The sequence below is a fragment of the Hippoglossus stenolepis genome, chromosome 16 (genome assembly GCF_022539355.2).
Source record: "Hippoglossus stenolepis isolate QCI-W04-F060 chromosome 16, HSTE1.2, whole genome shotgun sequence".
In the NCBI taxonomy this organism is placed as follows: Eukaryota; Metazoa; Chordata; class Actinopteri; order Pleuronectiformes; family Pleuronectidae; genus Hippoglossus; species Hippoglossus stenolepis.
The window spans coordinates 2,308,603-2,321,395 of record NC_061498.1 but is presented as its reverse complement, the minus strand read 5'-3'; the positions used below and the strand labels follow the sequence as shown (position 1 = coordinate 2,321,395).

General features: G+C 46.8%; 1 protein-coding gene across 2 annotated transcripts in view; it reads right to left on the bottom strand.

Annotated features, from left to right (window-relative positions):
• The window catches only part of LOC118123831 (myosin-9-like), a 29,045-nt gene extending 16,479 nt beyond the window's left edge, over nt 1-12,566 (bottom strand). For both annotated transcript variants that reach the window (XM_035181460.2, XM_047343975.1), the window contains exons 1-2: nt 12,331-12,566; nt 964-1,295 (exon numbers count right to left, since the gene is read on the bottom strand). In XM_035181460.2, the coding sequence (XP_035037351.2) occupies nt 964-1,290 (327 nt within the window). In that variant the 5' untranslated portion in view covers nt 1,291-1,295; nt 12,331-12,566. The remainder of the gene's footprint in view (nt 1-963; nt 1,296-12,330) is intronic.
• Between the last annotated feature and the right edge of the window lie 227 nt (nt 12,567-12,793).

The following is a 12,793-nucleotide window of genomic DNA, read 5'->3' as shown; positions in this document are numbered from 1 at the left end:
CTTTGTGACTGGGACTGCTTTGCCAAGTCGTATCTGAGATCCAACAGGTAGAGTTATCTTGTTCGGCTTCTAGGCCAAGTTTTAAATCCTCCTCATTCCTCTCTATAAACGCCGCTAAATCATTTTCTCTGTGCGTCTGGACTCATTTCTCCTCCGACCATAACTTCAGATTTTTTTCCCCCCTACGTGCTGCATTCTTGTGCTGCCCTCCTAATATCTCTGTACCAGGCATCTCTCCCTCGATCGTACACCCCCGCCCCCCTCTCTCTCCCCTGGGAGACGCTGAAATCTAGAAACTACAGAGGAGCCTGGATCTCTGGGGGTGTTGATATGACCCGGTCACACCACAGCGTCAGGGAGACCAAATCACTCCCGGCACAGAGCACCAGCGATAAATAACATTAATTATGGGAGCAGTAATAGCAGCTACAACAATTTTACATTCCATGTCATCTGTGCAAAAAAAAGGGTTCACTCCCTCGCTCCCTAACACCGTTCCCCCTCTCGTAGTCTTGAGTGCATTGTTCCCTTTAACTTCCTGTTTATGAGACGACTCCGAGCACAGAGAAAAAGAGGGAGAGTGCAAACGGGAGAGACCAACAGGAAGGGGATGAAGGACATGAAAGCTCGCATACCCCGAGTATGTTCACAAACTGCACAGTTTCTTTGAACACAGTGGATTGTCTTGAACAATGGGGCTTAATGAGATAGTGAGGAGGTTTCTGGGCATCGCAGATTTGTTTTCTTTAAGCCAGTGGGATTTAAAAATAGAACCAGAGAGTGATTTAGGGGCAGAAATGGATTATGATATTCATCGTTCATATTTCTTTAGTGTTCCCCACAAGTTGAGAAATATTTTGTGGAGTTTGGTCCAACCGCAGTGTGTATGCAGATAAGAGGAAGGAAGTGTAACCAGGGTTATTTTTAATACACAATATGAACTTTTTGTTGCTCCACACTTACGTATATGAGACCAGAGTAGTATCTCTCCTTCAGGTTGTGCAGCACAGACGCCTCGTTCAGGCAGGTGAGCTCCGCCATGTCCTCCACCTTGCTGAACTTGGGCGGGTTCATCTTCTGGATGTCGTCCTTGTTCACCTTGATCTTCTTACCAGAGTCTGCCAGCTCCACCACGCACTCGTCGCCGCGCTCCTCCTTCACGGAGCCGCACTCGAAGCCCAGGCGCTCGGAGGGCACCCATACCAGCTTCTTGGTGGCCCAGTCAGCCTGCGCCAGCGGGTTGTTGACCGGATTGCGGTCCACGTACAGGAACTTGTCTGCATCCGACATGGTAGCTGTTTCAGAGAGAGCAGAAGAGGCCGCGCTTGTGGTCAGTGAACGGGAAGTAAGAAAAATCAATGCTAGATAAGAAACAGACGTAATAAAACATTCATCCTGCTCATCATTTATATGTTCGTTACCCATCATGACACTAAAACTAACCAACTGTGGGACTAATAAAGGATTATCTTAGTGTCTTGCTGCAAGTCTTAAATAATAACTGGGGGGAAAAAATAGACTTCCTTGTTAAGTTAAAGGTTTTAGGACCAGACCTTTGCTCTGCTTCCATCTTAACACATGCAATCTCTGTGGCATGCAAAGGTCACACTGATGTGATGTACAACAGGAAAACGCTGCTGTAGTTAGGTCAGGTCAACTAAACACACAGCCGTGTCCAATGAGGCCCCACGCTGCTCCCTGGCTAACTGCTGTGAATACTTCATCCAATGTCTGGCTGCTGGACCGTCGGGGTGAGAAAAGAAACATTCACCAGGATCTCAGATCTAAAGTTCACCTCCCGGCAGAGCTGCCGGAGTTTGGCTGACTGCTACGTCAACCACAACCCAAGTGTCTGTTTGCTGGTGGGAAGCCTGCCTGTCCAAGTTCCTGCCGTCCCTACTGGTCAGTCAGGGGGAGCTGAGTGAACCATGAGGGATCCGGGATGAATTATGGTCTGTCACAACCAAAACCTCCCACGAAGCAAATCAGGAATCAAAAGTTTATTTTATTCTTTTCCATTTCTTTGGAGACATGAACAGTAGAAATAAAAGGGTAAAAGATAAAGTATAAAAAGAACGTATAGTCCCACTTTGTCAACAAGAATGTCGTATACGAGCTACGTGCACAGTTTGCTATACGTTTGATTCTCCATTCAACAAAAAACAGATTCAGGTTATTGTACTAGTGCAAATAAGGTTTCAGCAGAGGTAACGAGAGAAAAGAAGTATCCGTCAGTTTAAATACACAGTTTATGGGTATTTAGGGGTCAGAGGGTAGTTCGAAAACTAGATGTCAACAAGCTTGACATTCAACGCTGAAGTTTCACATCAAACATGAGCCCACAGACGGTTTTCTTGTCCAGGCACATGCAGCAGGTAACAAGCTGTGCCAAAGCTGCTCTGGCTTCGAGTCACCTGTGAGAGCTAATGAATAACAAGCTGTTGACAGGGAGTGCTGCGTTTTAACCTATATAGAAAGTGACTAGACCAGTTAAACCAGTGTGACGGAACAACAGATGAGTAAGCCAGAAACAAACCTCCCCGACTTCAGCGAGTGCAGAGACTCCGAGCGAGGAGCTGAACATGTTGTGCTTGCGCTGACACCGGTGCCCCAGACTTTACCATCTCAATTATCATTCCAACACAGCAGGAGCATGACAACGTATTCCCAGCAGTGCCAGGGTCATTAGCCTTCCTCCATGTTCCCCTCGCCTCAGAGGGAACAAACGAAAAGCTGCCACATACAAAAACTTGTTTGCATATGCTGTGCGCTCATATGCAAACATCAAGGGGGAAATAAATCTTTGCAGAGGTCAAGTTCAGCTTGTGCAGTTACCGTCATGTCTGAAATAACAGTAACTGAAGTGTTTAAAATGCCACGAGGGTAATTTCACATTACAATGAGGTCCAGTGGGAGAATCTGGGGCCAACTTCTCATGCTGAATATTATAAAACACTGCTTTTACATAACGGTGCAAAAGACACAGATCCTAAAAACATCTTTTAACTGATTTTGCCCAAATTTGCATTTTCCAAGTTGCTATTATTTAACTGACGGGTTCTTAGAGAAGCCTCTTTCAGTTCTTTAAGCTAGAACGCTGCTCCAGACGAACTCTGAAGCTCGACTGGGCTAAGAGGAGGTGGCAGACCCTTAAGAATCTCCTGAAAGAGAGAATAGCAGTTGCTGCGTTTAACAGGCTTGTGTGTGTCCTGTCTGTTCCACTACATTAACCCTGATCTGTGAGAAAGAACGCAGAGGGAGAGCCATTCTTCTCATGACCCCTGCATCCCTCTGTCCTCCATCACCGCTGACAGCCGACGGTTTAGCTGCCGAGAGCCGCTCACCCCGCCTCCCCAACTCATCCCTGGTGTACCGACCCCATCCCGCAACAGAACGTGGAGCAAATTAGTCCTGCTACAGCTCTCAGCTGGCTCCGCACTCCCCTCGCTGCCTTCGGTCACCCTCCTCTGCCTCTGCAGAATCCTAACGACCGACGTCCTCCCCCCTCCCCTTGTGTTTATCCAGTCTTTTCAGGGTCGCATTCCTCCCATACTCTCACCCTTTATCAGGGAGAGACGGCAAGGAACGGCATTCCACACATTTCTGTACTCTATCCTTTATGCCTCCTCCCTTACATCTTTCTCTGACCCATTCTCTCTGGCTTTCCTTCCTGTCCCCCCCCCCCCTTATTCCCGTCACACCAGCAGGTCATGTGTGGGAGTTTCTCCACTCAGGAGAGATCAGCATCACCTCACACTGGTCGCACACCCGAGAATATCTTACACACTACAGGTGTCTCAGTCTGTTCCCCTGCACCTTGAAAATCCACTGGACCATTTCTCCCTCCAGTGCATTGGCTGTGAGCGTACTGGATACAAGTCAGGTTGATCGACTAAATTCCCAGTAGCTTTTCTTGTTGTGAAATAAAAAACTGAGCTGAACACACCCAACGCTGTTTCTTTAGCCCGTTTCCATGAAAACAGCATCTCAAAAACATCAATATATCAAAAAAGATTAGCAGATCATAGATATGTAATGTTGTTATGCAGAAATAATGTGATTTTGAGTTTAGAGTTTCAACTAGCAATTATTTTCATTACTGTCCAAATTAGAGATATTCAGTTAAGTGCCAGAAAAGCATCTAATCCTCATATTTGAGGAGCGACGGTAGAGGCAATTTTCTGATTCATTTTCTGTGGATCTAATTTATTCATTTGCAGCTAGAGCCTATCAAATGTCAGAAAATCAATTTTTTTAAAAAGCCACGACTAATGACTTCTTCAATCATTGTTCTTCTCTAAAACCTTTTTATTTAGAATCTGATAATAGTTGCTTTTTTACGATAGATGGATAAACGAAAGAGCTGCAGAATAATCTTTCGTACTAATTTGTTATTAAAGAAGCAAAGACACGAGTCAGAGTCTGGTCTGCTGTTGTGTGCCACAGTCCGACACACATGCTTGACACAGATAACGCAGTGACACACTTCAAACTGCGTCTCCAGAGGCAACGAGGACTAAAAATGACTCCAAGAGCTATTCTGGTTTGGCAAGTGCTGAACTACATTGAAAGAAGAAAGAAAAAGGACGGATAAAGAACTCCCATCCGACTTTTCTAAAACCTTTCCTAGTAAGACGGGGATGTTGACTGGAGGTGAAGAGTTTGACACCCGCCCTCCTCCGCTCATGGCCCGGGTTCTTGCAGCCTCACCTCTAATCCTGTAAAAATCACAGTTTTCTTGATTACTTGTTACTTCTCAGCACTGCTCAGCTGGGAAACCTTTCACCATCTATTCCTCAGAGGGCCATTTACAATGAGATTAGCTGCTCTGGATATTCACAACAAGGATTACTCATTAACTGAATACATGGCCACACCGTCATCCTGAAACCAATCCTTGGCAAAGATTCCTAAACTTTATGAAACGTGACAGATGCCATTTAAGGATTATATATTCGGTAAATTCCCGAATGACAACAGAGTTAGGAGTATCCTGTCCATGCAGCTTGCTTGAAAGAGGAAGAGGAACCATAAAATAAATAACAGCAGGAAGGGAACAGAGGCCTGTTTTAGAAACTGGCCTCAGAGAGCAGAGTGTGGTTACAAAAAGAGGAAGTGATGCACAGGCCAGGACTTTGAAAAAGATGTGGAGGAGGAACGAGGAGAGAAACGGAAAAGGGACGAGTTCCAGAGCATCCTATTCAGTCCCGTTCGTCCTGTTTAGAAAGCAGGTCAACCTCAGTCCTAATAAAGCGGAGGCCATACGTCCGTCAGTCAGACTCCCTCTCATTCCTTTCCGCTTCACTGACTCTCCCCGAGTTACTGTAAAAGCCAGGAGACATGACGGCCTCTACCACAGCATTACCATGTACAGGCAAAGCCTCCCGCTCCAGCTGAGGGGAAGCCATAAACCTCCCCACTGACAGGAAGGTCATCAACAGCAAAGTCAATAACGCTATTGCAACCAAACGCAAAGCCCTCGCTTGTGCAGAGCAAGATCTGACTTTGCACCGTTGTCAGCCTAGTTTGTTTGGATCTTGTTGTTTCGTATTGAGTCACATCTGCGCTTCCCTCTCGTGTTCACTGTGCGATGATCTAACTGCAACTTCCCTCTCATAAAAGACCTCCTGGTTGCCAGACGTGGACTGGAAAGGTACTGAGTCGGTTCAAAAGCCATTGTGGGCTCACATGTCGACTCCCTCTCTGCCCCTTCGCCCTCCTCCTCCCAAAGTGGGAAGGGTGGGGCAATAGGGGAAGAGACGGGAGAAAGGAGGAAATGACAAACCGAGAAAACTATTTTGCCCATTTGTGGAACTTGTTGTGAGAGAGCGTCTTTCAGGGAGGAGGGAATGTGGCGTTTTCTCGAGCACACGCAGAGCGGCTCAGAGGAGTGAGACGTAAATTAAGCCCTTGCTGGAAAATAACCGCACTGCATGACAGATCTACATCACTTTCCACATTACTTTTCACATTCCTGCCCCGACCAGGATCCAATTTCACTTTGAACTGAAAGCTACCCAATGCCAGTAGGACCAGAGAGGTCCAGGCTATAGGTCTCACTGCAGCCCTCAGCTTGTGACCTGCACCAGTGGATCCCAGCCTTTTGTCTGATGAACTCTGGAACCCATCACCAGCCGTCATGTTTCAGCTGTTTGCACTTGGAATTATTAACTCTACTTGTATAAATGTGACTATCACAGATGTACTCGCAGTATTAACACCACTTCAGAGCGGCAGAAGCTGGACTTAAGTGTATTCATTCCTATGGTAACCTCAATGATCCCAGATGTGTTGCGAAATTCCTCCTCCAGTGGGTTTTTTCGGTGCAGAACTTGCTTCCATGTACGTGGAAAAGAGTTGAACTTTTGTGGGGACTTTCTGACCATGTGCTCTTTCTGCCACAGGAGGTTAAAACAACTAATTATAACAAAAACTAATTGGCTAAGAGGCTGTTTCATCCAAGTCAACGTATAATTAAATAAACAATTACTCACCAACATGAGTAATACCCAGTTGTTTTTCATTTGGCCTCCTGTAGGTGGCGCTGTTGCAAAGGGGCCATTATCCACAGTGCAAGTCAAACCTTGAGTGATTTCAGCATAAAGCCCATTGTTCCATTTCAACTATTCCTTTTTGGACAATTACCGTAAATCACAGGGGTGAGATAATTGAGATAATTGTGTGATACGTTCATAACTTTCAGGGTCACAGAACAAATTCCACGCCTATCTTTTCAAACAGCTGCGTGATTACGCCACTGAACGCATCGACTGGTTGTTTGTTCAACCATGGCAGGTTACTGTGCAGCACCAGTTTGACCTTTTTAACGAAACGCTCCAGCGGTATTGACTGTTAGACGTTTACGTAACCCCTCAACAGAGAGAGAGGGGGGGAGATTTCTAAGTGGAGATAAGATACAGATTTCTTTTTGTCAGCATTCTTCTCTCTTCTCAGGAATGCAGCACTGTTACGACTTCTGACTGAATCAATGCTGAAAATCTGCTACTCCCCCCCTCAATCCTATCAGCAGACGACTCCTCCCTCCCACCTACGTTATCCTTGTGGATTATTATACAGCCCTTTTTTTTTTTTTTGGCTTTATCACTTGTTATCTCTACCTGGGTGCCTCCCTTTGGAGTTACTCAGACGACCACACAAAGCTATCTTTGTTTTAGCAATCCTCTCCTCAGACGTGTGATCACAAACCTCAACGAGCCACAGGAGAGTTTGAAAACCTGGACCTGTCCAATAGGAGTCGGGTTAGAACAGTTACACAGCGTGTTTCAAGGTTCACGGTGCAGAGTTTAAAGTGTCTGCGGTGAATGCGTTGCACAATGTGAAAAGAATTTCTTTGCAGTTACACTCCAGGGGGTGTGTGCATTTGTGCAGCTCTCTCATGCACACACACACACACCTAAGGACAAAGTCTACTTTCGTTATACAATAAATCAACTGTACTACTCTCACCACCAATTAGATCAAACACATCACAAAAGTCTTAAGAACATTTCTGCCTAATAAAAATGCTTTTCCACCAGGACGTTGTGCAGGAAAGTCAAAAACTCACTTTCACGTAAATGTCACCCAACAGGAAGCTGGATCAATAAAGCGGCGCTCTAAGAAAGGCTGGTCTGTGGGTCACTAATCTGTGATCAAGTATGACCTCATAATACCACAGAATAGAAACTGTGCCCGGGTCAAGGTCCATCCTCCCACATCAGACATTTGCACTGAGCCCGTCCTGTACGCGGTCTGAGTCGGAGCGCAGCCATTTCCTTGTATTGTCTGGAAGCACTGCAATCTTACAGGTGTGTGCCGTGAGGGGGAGGATGGAGGGAAGGATGAGGTGGTGGCAAAAAACACAAGCAGAGGAAACGAAGGAGAACATAGTCAGGGGGCAACAAAGACCAACGACAAAAGGTCTGTTGAGGAAACTGAGACGAGAAGGAAATGAGAGAAACAAAAAAGCAGTGACAGGAAGTAGGTAACCCGCAACACACACGGCTGCAGATTCATCTCAAACCCCGACACTCAAACCAGCCCGACTGAGGCAACTTAATTATTATGTTCCTGTCAACCAGAAGGAAAATGATGAATGGGCAGAAAATAGACCCGATATTCAAGAAAAACAAATCTGTTCAAGGAGCTGAAGTAAAAAGCATCATTAGTCATATACGACTCAATGCAAAGACAGTTCACTCAGTACGTGTGAGGACGGAAGTCTGTTTGGTTGGATGCTCTCTGAATCCTGATGAACACTGTGAATCTCACCCTGTGACCAGAAGCCACGATCAAACTACATACTGAGAAACAGCCTGATCGGCTCGGCCCTGGTGAACGAAACAGTTCAACGGTCTCTGCACTGACTGGATTTGTTCTTTTGCCTGAGTGAGTGAATGTCAGCTGACTGGGGAGGAAACTGGGATAAGCATGACTCTTTGCATTACTGGCCTATCGGCACCAAGTATTACTAGAAAATGCACAAGTATGTGCTCAGAAGAGAAAACTGGCAGCGTCATCTTTCTGCTCTTTAACACGTTAACATATTAAGGATTTGGCCCGGACTAGTGGCAGCTAATGAAAAGCTGGAACAAGATGGCAGCTCTCTTCTTGAGATACGGCAATTATATTAGCTTTTCCGGTCTCTGACCACTGAAACCGAAATGTTTGGGAACGATGACGTCGACGCTCGCGGCCGATTGGGTCTTTTCTGATCACGACGTAGCTTTCACTGACTCGTCAGGCTCACATCACATGACCTCTTCCAGAAGAACACGAGCAGCAGTAGACTCAGCCACCAGTGTAGAACGCAACATGGAGAATCAATCACAAGTGACGGCTGTTGTGCAATTCAAATTCTGCCTTTTACAATGAAACAACTGTTTACACATGTAGGAGACAAGATATTCTTCAGGCCGTTATTACAGACGCATGCCCACAGTATGTGAGTGGTCATGTGACGAGAGTTTTCAGGCGTGTTAGTATAGACGGGGTTTAAAACTGATGCAGAGCCCAAACACTCGTGTGAAGAGATTATTTTAGTTTGAAAATGCCGTTGACATTTGAAAACATAGAAGTATTTATGTAGCGTGTGGCAAAACACGCATTTCTCTCATCTCCGTCTGGCCATCTGAGGTTAGGGGATAATTGAGTCCATGAATGCAATTAGGTCACACTAACAACCGATAAAAGTTTTGAAAACACGGCACATTTGTTTGAAGAACGTTGAGATTTCATAACAGAAGACAGCTGTGGGTCGTACGGTGCCAGACTGTGTCACCCTGCCCTCCCCACGCCGCACTCATCTGCAACAAAAGCAGGGGGCCTGCAAGTAATCTGGCTCAGTCGGGACAACCATTCAATAACACCCAAACATCCACAGGCATGTTCTCTCAGAACTGGGTTCGATTCTGCAAAGATTCAACAGACTCACATACCAGCTCCACGTTCACGTTTTTTAAAAGTATCTGCATCTAAGTCCGCGGGGGGCCTCGGGTACGGACGCTGCTGACACATGAACGCTGGAATGAAACGATCTCTGCGGGAGGGCTCCACATCTGCACCAAACCTGGCAACCCATGCAAGGAACGGGCCTCCAGAGACATTATTGCACAACGCTTTGCCAGGAATTAATTCATCTCAGTGACTCAAAGGCAATAACAGGATATGACATAGCACATGTCACCCATTGTGTTGACAGATGTGCCTTTGTCAAACAACACAGCAAATGTCTATTATCCACACTAGATTTGGATAAGAGTTGATGACTTGAATAGAAACAGATACACACATGCCACATAAGACTAGACTCACACACACACACACACACACACACACACACACACACACACACACACACACACACACACACACACACACACACACACACACACACACACACACACACACACACACACACACACACACACACACACACACACACACACAGGGTATTTCAGCATGACGCATCATGTAAGCAAATAATTCTATACCACTGTAGTTTAATGGCTTCCTGGCAGAGAACACGAGCTGGACCGGAGAGTTTGGTTCCGATTACTGAAAGCAGGAGGAGAAAGGTTGCGTGCTCACCTTCCCTGACACCACCAACACTTTGTTCAATGAGAAGCAGGTTTGGGTGCAGGAATGCAGGAGTTGCGAGTGCTACAATGCCCAGCCTGACTTGAGGTTAAGTTCACAAGAATACTTCAAATACTGAGCCACGCAGCTCCCCTTACTCAAACTCTGAGGGGTTTGCAAGCATACCAGAGTCTGTTTGCTTCCCAGGGAGCACACACGACCATGTACCACCTAAAAGCGGGGGTGGAAAACTGTCCTGATAGAAGCACGACGACTTGAAAACTGCAAAGTAAGACCTAATGAAGTAGACACAGTTTGAAGCCGTCGCTAATCAACGTTACTCCCTCCCCACACTTTGACACACGTTTCCTGATTGATACCCGCTGGACTTAAAGTTTCAAGGCTCCAAGATTAGAAGGGAGTCTCGCAGCTGATGAAGCTCCCGAGAAAGATTTGTGACATTGCGGTAAATAAATAAAATGTACTTAACTTGGCTGGATATTGATATACCCCATAAAAATCTCTTAAGCTGTGGAAAATTCATGCTGCCAAGCAAATACTCATCACAGCGGACTGCGCTCCAAGTAGAAGGCAAACCTGATCATTTTCAGCTGGCATCCCCATGTTTTAGCAACCGAATCTACACGATACAACAACTGATGCGTTTATGATTCCGTAATTATTATATGACCCAGTGAATGTGATGGTATCTGCAGTTATCCGCTTAGCTTCCCTGAGTCCAGTATACGGCAGATTTGTTTTGGTGACGTGTCAATCACCTCTCCTGCAGTTTAATCATCTCAGAGAGCTTGTTTGTGCTTTCCACACCGAGCTGTAAGGTTAACCGATGCTTTCAACCAGGCTCCTGGCGGATATGTGCCATTTCTGATAAGTGCTGGCTCGCACCAAAGCTGCTCAGCTTCCTGATGCAAAACGAATTGCTGATGATCTGAGTGGGGGACCTGGTGACATCATGCCGCCAGGACATAGCATGACTCACAACAAAATAATCCCAGGGATGTTTAAGCTATTGTGTAATTATCTAAAATTGTACAATTTGTTTTCTTCACCCTACAACGGGCCCTTTTATATTTAAATATTTTATATGTACACCAGGAGCGGGGCCTCGCTACGGAGGACGCCATGTTTTTTTTTTTACAGTAGTCCACCTTTTGTGCGACTGAAGGTTTCCACAGTTTCTCCTTCATGTTTGGGAGGGGAGGGTGAGGTGAGGGGCATTCAGCTGCAACATGACACTTCACCACTAGGTGTCACTAAACTCTACACACTGAACCTTTAAGTTTATAAAGGGGGTCCATCGGTGACATCATGCCACTAGCTGTGGACGTAGCATGTCTCACACTTATGCTCCTATATGGGATTGTTTGAAATGTACTTTACATATAAACATATACATTTACAACAACGGTTATGAGAAAGATCCATGTGTATATTCTACTTTGATCATCACAGACAACAGCAAAACATGTTAAACTGATATGTTTAAGTTATTAGGTGTAATGGGGGCACCTGGGAACTATATGGGGTTGTTGTAAAGGTACTTTACATGTAATTTACATTTACATGCAACAATGGTCAACACACATGTGCACGTTCTCTTTGATCATCACAGGCATATTTTAAATATTTTAGTTTAAGTTATATTTTCATAAGTTTTTAAGGGGGTCCACTGGTGACCTGGTGACGTCATGCCGCCAGCCAGACACGTTACCGGCCACACACGTCGTCTTGTTCTTGACGCTTCAAACACGGAAAGTTCCGCCATTACTAACCAATCACAATAATCCTAAACTTCTCCTGGTCCCCCGAGGAACCATCGGAACCATCAGAACCGACCCACCGGGCCCTTCGTGGGCTCCGTGCCCGCTTTTCGTTCACCTCCATCCCGCTCGAGGCCGAGCTCTCCCCCGGCCTCCTCCTGCAACTCATTCAAGCGAATCACTTCCTGCCTCTGCACTTTTTTTTTCTTTAGCTTCCAGCTTCTCAAACTAAACTCGACTCCTTCCGGTTGATAAAGCATAAATAATATAGTATTTAAAAGTGGGTAAGTTCGCGGGTTGGAGTTGCAGCAGCCCGGGTCTCTCTCTCTCTCTCCCTCCGCCCAGCGCGGCTCCGACTCGCCGCCGCGCCGCTTCCTGGTTTCGCTGCACTTGCTGGAAGTGACGGCCGGAGCGAGCGGGCAGAGGAGGGAGAGCATGGCCGAGGAAAAGAGTTGAATCCCGGGGTCCTTACCTGCTCGTAGGGGGGTGCAGGGGGCCGATCAGTGGGTGGCTAACAACAAGCGAGTGGCTGCGTCCGCGTCGCCGTGAGTCAAACTTCTTTTCCCGTCGAGCCTCGCGGAGAGTTGTGGCTTCTCTCTCTCTCTCTCTCTCTCTCTCTCTCTGGCTCTCTCACTCTTTCTTTTCTTCTCTCACCCTCTTCCTGCTCTCCCTCCCCTCCCTCTTCCACTGGCTGCGCGCTGGCTCGCCGTAATTCCGCCCGGTGCGCAGACAGCCGGCGCCGGGGTGCGGTCCAGCTCCGAGGCGGGTCCCCGGCCCCGTCGCGGATCCGCCCCGCCTCGCGGAGCCGCTGCCCCCACGGGCCAATCAGCGGCCGAAGCTCCGCTGATCCACGCGCTCCGGGACCAATCAGCTGGTCCCGGGGGCGGGCTGCAGTTGTTTTGAAAGGGTGACAGCCGCTGAGGGAGAAGCGGAAG